At 40.3% G+C, this 11,970-nt stretch overlaps 1 protein-coding gene across 2 annotated transcripts; it reads right to left on the bottom strand.

The window, feature by feature from the left end:
* Positions 1-299: 299 nt before the first annotated feature.
* Positions 300-11,464, bottom strand: dcaf8 (DDB1 and CUL4 associated factor 8). Of its 2 annotated transcripts, none has more exons than XM_058395728.1 (13): positions 11,222-11,464; positions 9,848-9,906; positions 9,629-9,718; positions 6,428-7,065; positions 6,164-6,304; positions 5,669-5,763; positions 4,943-5,053; positions 4,721-4,851; positions 4,527-4,634; positions 4,149-4,279; positions 3,902-4,021; positions 3,664-3,780; positions 300-3,572 (listed from the first exon to the last, which is right to left on the bottom strand). In XM_058395728.1, the coding sequence occupies exons 2-13, from the start codon at positions 9,882-9,884 to the stop codon at positions 3,453-3,455; spliced, it is 1,839 nt and encodes a 612-aa protein (XP_058251711.1). In that variant the 5' UTR covers positions 9,885-9,906; positions 11,222-11,464; the 3' UTR covers positions 300-3,452. The 2 variants fall into 2 exon arrangements, with proteins under 2 accessions (XP_058251711.1, XP_058251712.1); XM_058395729.1 differs by having other exon boundaries at positions 11,216-11,464.
* Positions 11,465-11,970: the final 506 nt, after the last annotated feature.

Genomic DNA, 11,970 nt, shown 5'->3' on the forward strand with positions numbered 1-11,970 from the left:
TAAATATAATTTATTTCTTACTTAATATCAGCTGGTTTCACTTCCTCCAGCCACAGAAACCCATTGCAAAAAAATTGGAAATAAATTTTTTTTTAGCTACTTTCCCAATCCCCCAAACAAAGTGCCCTAGCTCCAGCACCCTATTACCTACACATCTATTTTTATTTTACATCCATAACCTTCATCTTCCATTAGACCTAAAACAACAATGTCGTCGTCTTAAAGCAGCAAATTGAACCTGAAAACCAAAAATTAAAAAATAAAAAAATAAATAAAATAAAAAAAAGACATGACACGTGTTCATAAACAGCCTTTTCTCTTTTTTTTCTTCTTTTTTTTTCTCATTTAACTGCACAAGTTGTACACGTTTTCTCAAACTGAACCAATAACAGTTATTTAGGCAGCAATCAAAAATTCCAGGAAAAACAAACAAACAAAAAAGAGCAAAAGAAAATAAAGGGAAAAAAATTTGTTTTAAAAGCAATATTAAGCAACAAAGCTGTGGTGGTGGAAGGTGGGGCCTAATTCCAAAAAAAAAAAAAAAAAGACACAGGAAAAAAAATTCTAAGTAATGTTAAAAAAAAAGAAAGAAAAGAAAAAAAAAAATTATAAAAAGTGATCGTTATGATTTTTAATCAATGGGCTTCAATCAATCAGAGAAGGACAAAAAAAAGACGCAGAAAAAAGTTAAATTTGTAACTAATGCTCTTAACATTAGGGGAGCTATCAGAAAAAGGGGGGAAAAAATAAAAAATAAAAATAAAGTGATGTTTATGACTTCAGGGGTTCAATCAGAGGAGGACAAAAAAAAATACATTTTTAATCCGTTTCCGTATACAATATAAATCTCTGAATCAAATGATGGTGGAAGTGGAGTGCTTTACAGTGTTGTTTTTTTTTATTTTTTAATATATATATTTATATTTATGTAATTATATATTCATATGTACATATAAAGTCAATTAACTTATTTTTCTCCCCCCTCCCCATACAAAAAAGCAAAAACGTTTCAGTCCCCTGGTGAAAAGGAAAAAAAAAACAAAAAACAAAAACACGTAGGACCGCCCCCAAACCCTCCCCTCCCCTCCCTCCTAAAGCGGGCCGACTGGCTGCGTCCCAAATAGCACTCTATTGAAAAGGGAAAAAAAAAAAAAGTCCACTATTTAGTACGCAGCCCTCTGGGGCGAGACGGGCGCATGCAGATCACGAGGCTCTTCTAAATCCACTGTTAGAATTAGAAAATAAATCAAAAGCATCGTCGGATTTCTCTCCCTTTCTCAGAAAAGTAGCGCTGGTTAAAGTAGCAAATGACAGAAGGAAATTATCGCTTTATTTATTACATCCTTCACGACTGAACCACGTCGCCGATCGAGCCCCCTCTAGCGTTAAAACCTCGTTTCCATGGTTACGTCAATCGAGCTAGCGCTTACTGGGGCAACGTAGATGACTCGCTACGTCCAAGAGCCAACCCTGACCTAGGGGGCGGGGCTAACAGGGTACTGTTAGCGTGTGATCAGCCGTGAAACAACTTCTGGTACTTTTTAAACAAAGCTGAGCGGTTCCGTCCCAAATAGATCATCCTGCTGCGCTACAATCTTTCCTCGCATGCACACCTCGAAAAGGAGGAGGAGAAGGAGGAGGAGGCGGGGTTTAATACAAAGGGGTGGGTTTTTTTTTATTATTATTATTATTTTATTTTTCTTTTTTTAAGAGGAGCTCACGTCCAGATTTTTTTCCATTCCGAGTGCAAAATATGTATCTAAGTACCAAAAATCTTCAAAGCTTTAATTCCTAGTTAGGGTGACGTGAAAGAAAGAAAGAAGAGGAAGAAGAAAAAAAATCTGCAAGCCTTTTAAGTGCACACTCGTCTTTTAGAGACTCGAAAAACGAACAGATCCCTGATTAAAGTGCACTCAGCAAGCAAGGGGGAAGGGGAACAAGACGGAGGATGGTTTGGGACGAGGCCGGCCCACTTTGTCCCGCTGAGAAATGGGTTCATCTCCAAATGGATCTCTAGTTCACACGTTCCTCAGCCCTATGTAGTGCACTTCAGTGTTATCGAAGTGTCTTCCTCGCTCCCCTTATATGGCTCAAGGATGCTACATAAGGTATAGAATTGAAATAACCACACTACTTAGTCACCGTGAGTAGTGCATTACACAGAGCGGGAAATAATAATGCCACCGTACCCTACTTAGTGCACTACAGATCCAGTTACTGGCTTCATAAGTGGACTAGGTAGGGTGTAAAGAGACGCGTCCGATAACGACAACTTCACCCTACGTAGGGCGTGAACAAAGGGCTCTTTGTAGTTAGTGCACATGTGTCCCGAATGTAAAAACCATCACGTTGTCTCATTAACGCTAAAAATAAGTGCTCTACAAACGACATTTGGGATACAGCTCAGGAACCTGTTAGGGGAAAAAAAAACAAAAAAAAAAAAAACACCACACTGTATGCTTTCACACCCTAAGTAGTGCACTACGCTAACCATTTGAAATCCAATACTAGCTACATACATGCCCTACACAGTGCACTATATAGGGTATACGTGTGTGTCCGGTAGTTCTGAATCAGTTCACTAGATAAAAGCAAGTGCCCTACAAAGCGTAGTGCACTATATTATCGATTCGAGACGTAATCCTGACTACACAGTGCACTATATAGGGAGTAGGAACTGTGACAGTATTGTTGAGGGATTCGGTTAGTGCACTACTTAGGGTCTAAACATGGCTTCTACACTCCAAGTGTCCAACAGCGAGCCATTTGGGATCGAGCCCAAGGAGTCCACAGGGCACCTGTTAAACGCTTGCTCATGTCTGTCCTCAGAAGAGAAAGAAAAAAAGAAACTCCAGGAAAAGACAGGACGCTGAGACGGCGGTTCTGAGCTCGGAGACGCTCGAGATCCACGGAGGCTCTCCTGGGAAAAACAGAGGGGCCTGAAGAAGCTCGAGCTCAAACGTCATCATCGCTGAATTGCCCTCTGCTGGGGTCCACGCTGTCCGGAAAAGAGAAAGAAGGGAGCGCAAGAAGCTGTCATCGCCCTCGACTGCTGCTCCAGTGTGTAAAGTGAAGCTGCTTCTACGGGAACACTGTATGTGTGTGTGTGTGTGTGTGTGTGTGTTTGTGTAAATGGGCTGAAATCTGCTGAAAATGTGTATATGTTGATCAGAGTATAGAAACATACAAAAAAAATCATTTTTTCCTCACATTCTTGCCTGCAGTTATCGTGTGTGTGTGTGTGTGTGTGTGAGAGAACACATTTCATTTTCCCTCACTCTGTGTGTGTTTTGCTGGCGTTGTACTCGCAGTGTGTGTCAGTGCATAAGGACTGTGTATGTGCTTAAATACATATGGCAATGGGCAGGTATGTGTGTGTGTGTATGTGTATGTGTGTGTGTGTGTGTGTGTGTGTGTGTGTGTGTGTGTGTGTAGGGCGAAGGGGGGCTGGCTCAGGAGGACATGCACTGGACGTGGTCAGGGCCTCCGTCCTCATCATCAGAGGATTCTGGAGAACTCCAAAATTCGGTGTCTGTGTCTCCGTCTCCACCTTCTCCGTGTCGGCTCTGAGTCTTAAAAAAATAAATAAAATAAAATAAATATAAATAAAAATAAATATTCGACTGAAGCATGCTGAGGGAACATGTGGGGCAAACCACTCACTCGAAGAGATCTGCGGTTCCTCATGTGTCTCATCAGGAACCAGAGGAGCTGCGTGTCGTACTGCTCACCGTGCCGGGCGCTGTCCTCGTCACGCTCACGCTTGTTCTTCTTCATCACCTGGACGGAGAGAGGAGACAGAGAGAGAGGGAGAGAGGAGACAGAGAGAGAGGGAGAGAGAGCTTAAAAGAGGGAAGAAGAAGAGGAGGAGAAACCTCAGATGTTTGGAGAGAACATGTACCTCTTTGAGGCCTTTCAGGTTGGTGGGGTTCTCTGCAGTCGGAGCCCAAAGTTTAACATCGTGATCCAAGCCGCTGGTGGCCAGACCGGGCAGGTGAGGGTGTGGCTCTAAACAATTCACCTGAAGTGAAGGAAATCATGCAGCACACACTTAGAGGAGCGATACGGTTTGACTACCTCAGTCCTGATACTGGTTAAAAAACAAGCTCATTAAATCTCTGCTTCATCTCTCATCGTGCGGTGCTTACCACTCCGCCTCTGTCGCCCTCCATGAACTGCACCACACGGGCCGAGTGTTTGTCCCACAGGTAAATGTGTCCACAGTCGCTTCCGCTAACTACAAACTCGCTGCACGGCCCATAGAAGTTCACACCCTTCACTACAAGACACACACACACACACACATCACAAATTTCCATTTACAGGCTTTAAGAAACTACATTTTTGATAAGTTACCTGAAATCAATGGTATTTTATAGGATGGCATTTGATTCACTATTATGGATTTTTTTGGTGCACATTTGATTCACTAACACAAATCAGCCAACTAGCATTTGATTCACTATTATGAATCAACTGGTGTGCTTTTGATTCACTATTATATGTGTGTGTGGGGGGGGGGGTACCTGTAGCATTGTTACGATGTCCTTTGTATCTCCGGCGATAATCGGCACCGTCGCTATGGCTCGAGTCGAAAAGATAAATGTCCTCATCGTTATAACTTGCAAGCAGCTCTGAGAGCAAAAAACAAACCATTCAATCAGTACACAGAGATCCTGCATAATGTACCCATTTAAATGTGTGGTGTTGTGTGTGTTACCTGAGCCGTCATGGCTGTACACTAAGCAGGTGATGCTTGTTTTGGATTCACTGGACACAAGGTGAGATGGACAGAACTTCTTCAGAACACCGTTGTTGTCGTTTTCATTGATCTTCCTCTGATCGTAGATCCTGACACACACAGGGAGAAAACAGAGAGAAGCCTGTGAGGGAGGAGACAGACACACAGACACACAGACACAGACAGACAGCAAAGACTTACCTTAGGTACTGATCTCTTCCTCCGACGGCGAAGTGATGTGTGTTGGCCGGATTCACATAGATGGTGTACAAACCCACCTTCTTGTCGCTTTCCTTCACCACCACGAGTTTGCTAAAATCCAGAGAAGACATGAAGATCAGAAATGAAGATTAAAATCAAACACTGTGTAAAACTGGTAAGTGAGTTAAGGTTTATTTGGTTTACCAAAAATTACCCAAACTAATATTTGATTCACCATAATGAATAAGCTGAGAGAATTTGATTCACCATAACGGATCAACGTAGAGGCATTTGATTCACTATTATGAATCAATTGGTGTGCATTTGAATCATTAGAACAAATCCCTCAACTGACATTTGATTCACTATTATGAATAAAGTAGTGCACATTTGATTCACTAAAACAAATCAGCCAAATGGCTTTTGACTCACTATTATGAATCAATTGGTGTGCATTTGATTCACCAGAACAAATCACTCAACTGACATTTGATTCACTATTATGAATAAAGTAGTGCATATTTGATTCACTAAAACAAATTAGCCAAATGGCTTTTGACTCACTATTATGAATCAATTGGTGTGCATTTGATTTACTTGAACAAATCAGCCGACTGGCATTTGATTCACTATTATGAATCAACTATTGCACAATTGATTCACGAGAACCAACCCGCCGACTGACTCGCACTGAATCAACACTGAGTCGATTTCTGTTAGACTCACTTGGCAGGTCGATCGATCCGCAGGTCAATTCCGAACACAACGGCGTCTTCTCCAGTGGAAAGGAAACAGCAGGGCGAATCAGGCTCCAGAGCCAGCTAAAAACACAGACACGCACAAAACAAATGAGGATACTACACAAACAAATTGTACACAAAAACTCACAAAGTGCACACACGCAGAGACGCACACAAACAAATCAGGACACCAATGTAGGTGCACAGGCACACACACAAACAAATCAGGACACCAATGTAGGTGCACAGGCACACACACTCAAACACATTCAAACACATTTAAACACATTTAAACACATTTAAACACATTTAAACACATTTGCGCACACACATGCTCGCTCACACACACACACACACACACACACTCTCAGATCTGGCTGATATACAGAGACCCTGTGAGAAATATTTGTCTGATACAAAGAGCTGTATCTAATGGACTTTTGGTCCATCTTGCATTAATTCAGCAGATTTTTGTCGTCACCTTGTGTGCAGCGCCTTTGTGCTGAGCCACTCGTTTTGTGTTTTTGCAGCGCTGTGTGGCGGACAGCTCGGCTATTCTGACCTGCCCATCGCGAGCACACATGGCCAGTGTGGAGTCTCCGCTGTGAGGGAGAAACTTCGCCTGCAAGATGGATAAGGAGATGCAAATGGGGTTTTAATCTTTTTCGGAATTTAGCAGAACAAAAAGCAAATAAGCAAAATCGACTAACTGACTGAAGTCGAGCCTAGAGTTGCCATGGCTCACCTGAAAGACGTTGCTCTTGTGTCCGCTGTCGAACTCGAGCTCGGCGCGGCGTCTCGCCCAGTCCCAGATGACCACACGCAGGTCATCGCTGCCCGAGGCGAGGCGTGTCCCAGAGGGGTTAAAGTGGAGCGTGTTGACGCAGCCGCTGTGCCGCTCCAGCCGAGCCTGCAGCTCCAGACGCTGCACCAGGCCTCGAGAGCCGCACACGCTCCGCACGAACTGCGCCGAGTTCTTCCCAATCTCCCGCGCCCGCAGAGACGGCACCGCGCGCCACTTAAGCCCGCCCATTTCCTTTACCTCTGCCCCAAGCCACGCCTCCATATCTTCCTCTTCTTCCTTTTCATTCTCCTCTTCATCTTCTCTGTCATCATCATCATCATCATCATCATCATCATCGTCGTCGTCGTCGTCGTCATCGTCGTCCGAGCTGGAGGAGTGGCGCGACATGGGTCGGTTCCGCTTCCGCCCTACTCTTCCGCTCGCGTCTTTCTTTGCGCGCTCTCTTCGCCCGCCGCCCTCGCTGTCTTTCTCCTTTCCCTCCTCCACAAAAGAGTACATAAGGCTGCCGTCCATGCTGTCCGTGTCCTCTTCCTCCTCTTCCTCCTCTGCAGTTGGCTGCTCTTGCTGTGGGCTCGATTCTACCGGAAAGAAATCGACGTCTATGAATTAACGGATAAAAACTAATGCAGCTAAACCATTCTCCTGAACGATAATATCATACTAGAGTCTGAATCACCAATTCAGAAGTTAAACTGGCACACTGGTATTTGATTCATTCAAACAAATCATACTGCCATTTGATTCATCTGAACAAATTCTATTGGTGTTTGATTCATTTGAATAGGGCTCAAACAACGAATCGATCAAATTGATAATGAAAATCATTGTCGGCGAATGACATTATCGATTAGTCGGCCGGCGCACGCCACCATGTATTCAGTCATAGCGTTGTTCCAGGGCAAATCAGAAGAATGGCGGACAGTGCAAACACATCGGATAAAAGTGTGCGACCCAAGTCCTCTAAGGCATGGGAGCATTTCATATTAAATTCCGCGCCAAATGTTGTAACTTTGCAAAGCGGAGCTTCAGTGTCACGGAAACACGACAATGATGAATGAATGAATTAAACTAAACTCTTAATTAATAAAACTAATTGAACTTACCCCTTGGCCCATTGCAGGGGCGTTTTTCTAGGATTTTAATAAGGATGCTTAATTATAAACACAAATGAACACAAACAGTATGCAACTTTATAAAATTTTATTCAATCTTTTTTCTGACTCCTCCCATCATTTGAGTCTCGCTAGTAAAAAAGGAGTTCATTAAATTCATTACATTTTCTCTCTTACACATACAATATTATCTCTTTTACAGCTTGTGTGTGAATCAGTGCCGTATAGATCCTTTATTATTATTATTTTACAATAATCTATTTTATACTTGCACCTCTTATTTCATTCCTCTTTTATGCCGGCACTACTGTATGTATTATTCTGCCGTTCTTTTTTTACAGCCTCTCTTTACAACCTTCCCTTCACTTATTGTTCTCTCATCTCTCATCTCTCCTGCTGCTTGTATCTTGTCTACTTCATGCTCTTGGTGACTTTTCTATCCTATTTCTTTGAGGGTGGAATCACCAGAGAGTATCTCAGAGACTGGACTTGAGCAAAATGGTCAATTACCATACTAGTATTTCTAGTGCTGAGAATTCCTTCATCAATAGACAGAACAGCCGAATGATGGAGTCTGTTCTGGTCCATTGTTCACCTAAACCATGTCTGTATTTTAACTTAAATACTGCATTAGATGAATAATAGAAAGTCATGACTGTAATGTCTAAGTGCTTTAACAGTTTATATTTTATTTAGATCTATTTTTAGGCTTATTTAATTTAAGGCTTTTGTTCATCTTGGGTATGGAATAATATTCTAAAAGGTCCTATATGTCAGGGGTTTTCAGAATCAAAGACAGTGGGCCTCCTTTTTGACAAAACATACATTTGTTAGCCGACTTTTATCAACTGTGTTAACATTAAAAATGAAAAGTTAGACTATTATCTGAATAATAAGATTGTTGTGTTTTCTGACCATTTTTTTATTGCTGTTGCGCTCAAGGGCTGTAAGGTATTTTGTCGACCTGAGTTTGAAGGCTCGTATTTTGTCCACCTGAATATTAATGCCTGAATTTTTTCAACCTGGATTTTAATACTTGAATTTTTTTCAACCTGAATTTGTGAGGTTGAAAAATAATGAAGATTGTTTTTTTTTTTTTTGTAAATGCTGTAAGGATTTTTTTTTTCATTCAGATCAAATTTCAAAATTCTTTTTTTTGTGACAAGTTTTTATTCAGTTCATGTGATTCAATATGCTATTATACTTTCAGGAATTGTGGCACTATTATACTTCCATAATAAACACCGGTGATGGTTGTAGTGCAAGACCGTTAAGTACTGTCAAATTAAAACAGTTTGATCAAAATAAACAAACTATATTTGTTTTTAGTCAGTATTTGTTACCAATTAAAAATAATGCACTGCAATATTTCTGGAAGACTGAATGGATCATAACTTGGTAGTCTAGTAGTTCTGCCTCTTTAAGAAACACAAACAGTTTGTGGTTTAATTTTTAAAAAAGGTCAAACGTTTTCTGCTTAATAGCTGGAACAAACATTGCGGTAGTGAAAAGATTTAGTTTTACGTTCATATTTGTAACACCCAATGCGTAAATATAATTTGAAATAAAATAAAAAGGTATTTAAAAATGTGGTGTTTTTATCTGATTCATCAATTAACCGAAACAATAATCGCAGATTATTCCATTATGAAAATAATCGATAGTTACAGCCGTATATTTGAACAAATCATACTGGTATTTGATTCATTTGAACAAATCATACTGCTATTTGATTCATTCCAACAAATCATACTTGGATTTGATTCACCTGTGCAAAACAACACCCTAGAATCTGAATCACCCAAATGAATCCTTAATACTGCCATCTGATTCATCTGAACAAAATCTCTGGGTTTTTTTTTCATTATGCTGTTAACTGATTCATTCAAACAAATCACGCTGGTATCTGATTCACCAAAACAAATCATCACACTGGTATCAGATTCATTTAAACGAATCACACTGCTATTTGATTCACCTGAAAATAACAAGAACCTGAATTAAGCGACTCATCTGAACAAATCCCTACCCGAATCAGGACGTATCGGATCCTCTGTAGCTGAGGTCGAGTCTCCTTCACTGCCTCTTCCTTCTTCTGGTTCTGGATCATCTGCGCCACCTTCAGGATTAATAACACACACATTCGTCATTAGATCAGACTATCAGTGTGATTAGATAATACAACCCAGAGTAAATGTTATGCACAAACTGTAGAGACACAGCTGTTTGACAGAGACAACACGCTCACCGTTTGGAACGCTGGAGTGCCCTTGAGCATCCGCCATGCTGCCTCCTGGCGATGGGAGCCTAGAAAAGCAGAGTAAACAGCGTAACCTACGTAAAAGTTCAGGTTTTTGCACACGGCACATACAGTGCCAGAGAAAAAACATTATTAAGATTAATCATTAATATTATTAAACAAATTACTACAGTTAAAATTTACTTTTTTTTTTACACATAACGTGAACGGTTCTATTATGAACGGATGTATTTCGAGACCCCTAAATCAGATCCCTGATCCAGAGACAGAAATAAGGACACTTTCACACACACATACAGTCTTTAATCTGATTCAACAGAACCTTCTTTATGAGAGAGAATTCCAGAAAGTAAGTGAACCGACTCTGTATCGACTCAGTGCGTTAAGTGAATCAAAGACACGTCACGTGTTTATTTTTACTTTTATTTATTAATTCACTTATTTACTTGTTTATTCTCTAAACTGGCCTGAGCAAAGTGTCTCCTGAAGCGCGCTCTAACGAGTCAGCGATTCGACTCTGAATCGACTCAATGCAGAAAGTGAATCAAAATCAGGTTTTTAAACTTGCCAGAGCTTTTTGATCTGATCTGTAGATTTGCAGTCCGCTCATTAATAGCAGTTTCATCATCAATACACGCATTACTACATCTAAAAAAAAATGAGATATTAAACATATATAAATAACGGCGATGATGATGATGATGATGAGAAGACGTGAGCTCGAGAGATTAGCATTTCCATTGAGGACATCAGTAATGTCATTACAGCAGACAAAAATAGAAAGCTGGTGTATTAGCCATATTAGACACGCCGCTGGCTATAAACTGCTTGTTTGAAAGAAGAAACCCTGTTTTCTTTTGCATTTAATTTTAATATGCATGATGATGATGATGATGATGATGATGATGATTAGCGTTTGTTTTTGTCCGGTTGCTCGAGATGTTATGTAAACAAAACAAACAGTGGGGCTAGCAAAGGTTTCTTTAGCAGCGCTAGCGGATTAGCATTCACCTTCACACAAACACGTAAACCACAAGCATTACTATTATTTTTAGCCTTTTTTAAAACACATTTTTATTATTGTTATTATTATTATTATAACCAGAGTAAAGGTGTTGATAACGGATTATTATCTTGAGCAAGCGAACATTTCCACAAATAAATGCTAAACGATAACCTTTAGCACGACTGGATTGCGATTATATCTGACTTTTGTTTATATTTATCGAAGAGTTCTTGTTGTTGTTTGTTGTTGTTGTTGTGGCAGATCCTGTCACATGCTAGTTTGTAAACACAGCTAGCATGGCTTGCCAATGCGTTAGCGTTAGCATTAGCATTAGCGTTAGCGTTAACTACCTGTACCTTAGAGCAGGCCCGAGAATAAATCCAGCAGTTCCTCCGCACTTGTTATAAACTGGTCCAGAGCAGGACTTCAGCGCTTCACACGCTCAGGACTGAAAGACTGTAAACAGATCTGCAGGACATTTGCAGGAGTCGGAGTTAACCCTGGAACAGAGAGCAGCTTTAAACCACTCTGACTGCAGCTTGTTGTTTTTCCTTTTTTTTTATAATGTTGACTGAGCCGCTTCGTAACTACTTTTATTTTTTCTACGTACTTCCGGTAAAACGCTTTGGGGTTTTTTTAACCGGATGTACATATAATCTGATACAAACAACAACAGTTCCTTACTTCCTGTTTATGTGAGGTAGCAGCCACAGAGAGAGAGATAAGCGTTTATTAATTTCGTATTATTATTATTATTATTATAATTATTATTATTATTATTACTAGCAAAGGGAAATTATTATTATTATTATTATTATTATTATTATTATTATTATTATTATTATATTTAGTAAAAATAAATAAATAAATCAGTGATCAGTGATTGGTTATTAGGTGATCAGTGATTGGTCATTTGGATCCATGGTGATCAGTGATTGGTCATTTGGATCCATGGTGATCAGTGATTGGTTATTAGGATCCATGGTGATCAGTGATTGGTCATTAGGATCCATGGTGATCAGTGATTGGTCATTTGGATCCATGGTGATCAGTGATTGGTTATTAGGATCCATGGTGATCAGTGATTGGTTATTAGGATCCATGG

The sequence above is a fragment of the Hemibagrus wyckioides genome, linkage group LG07, assembly GCF_019097595.1.
Source record: "Hemibagrus wyckioides isolate EC202008001 linkage group LG07, SWU_Hwy_1.0, whole genome shotgun sequence".
In the NCBI taxonomy this organism is placed as follows: domain Eukaryota; kingdom Metazoa; phylum Chordata; class Actinopteri; order Siluriformes; family Bagridae; genus Hemibagrus; species Hemibagrus wyckioides.

What these genes read in the sequence shown, in the direction of transcription:
- dcaf8 (XM_058395728.1), bottom strand. Translation starts at nt 9,884, where the DNA reads ATGGCGGATGCTCAAGGGCACTCCAGCGTTCCAAACG. An exon ending in GCACTCCAGCGTTCCAAACG is followed by an intron (nt 9,719 to 9,847) that starts GTGAGCGTGTTG and finishes TTAATCCTGAAG; the next exon opens with GTGGCGCAGATGATCCAGAA. An exon ending in ACAAAGGCGCTGCACACAAG is followed by an intron (nt 5,764 to 6,163) that starts GTGACGACAAAA and finishes CTGTGTTTTTAG; the next exon opens with CTGGCTCTGGAGCCTGATTC.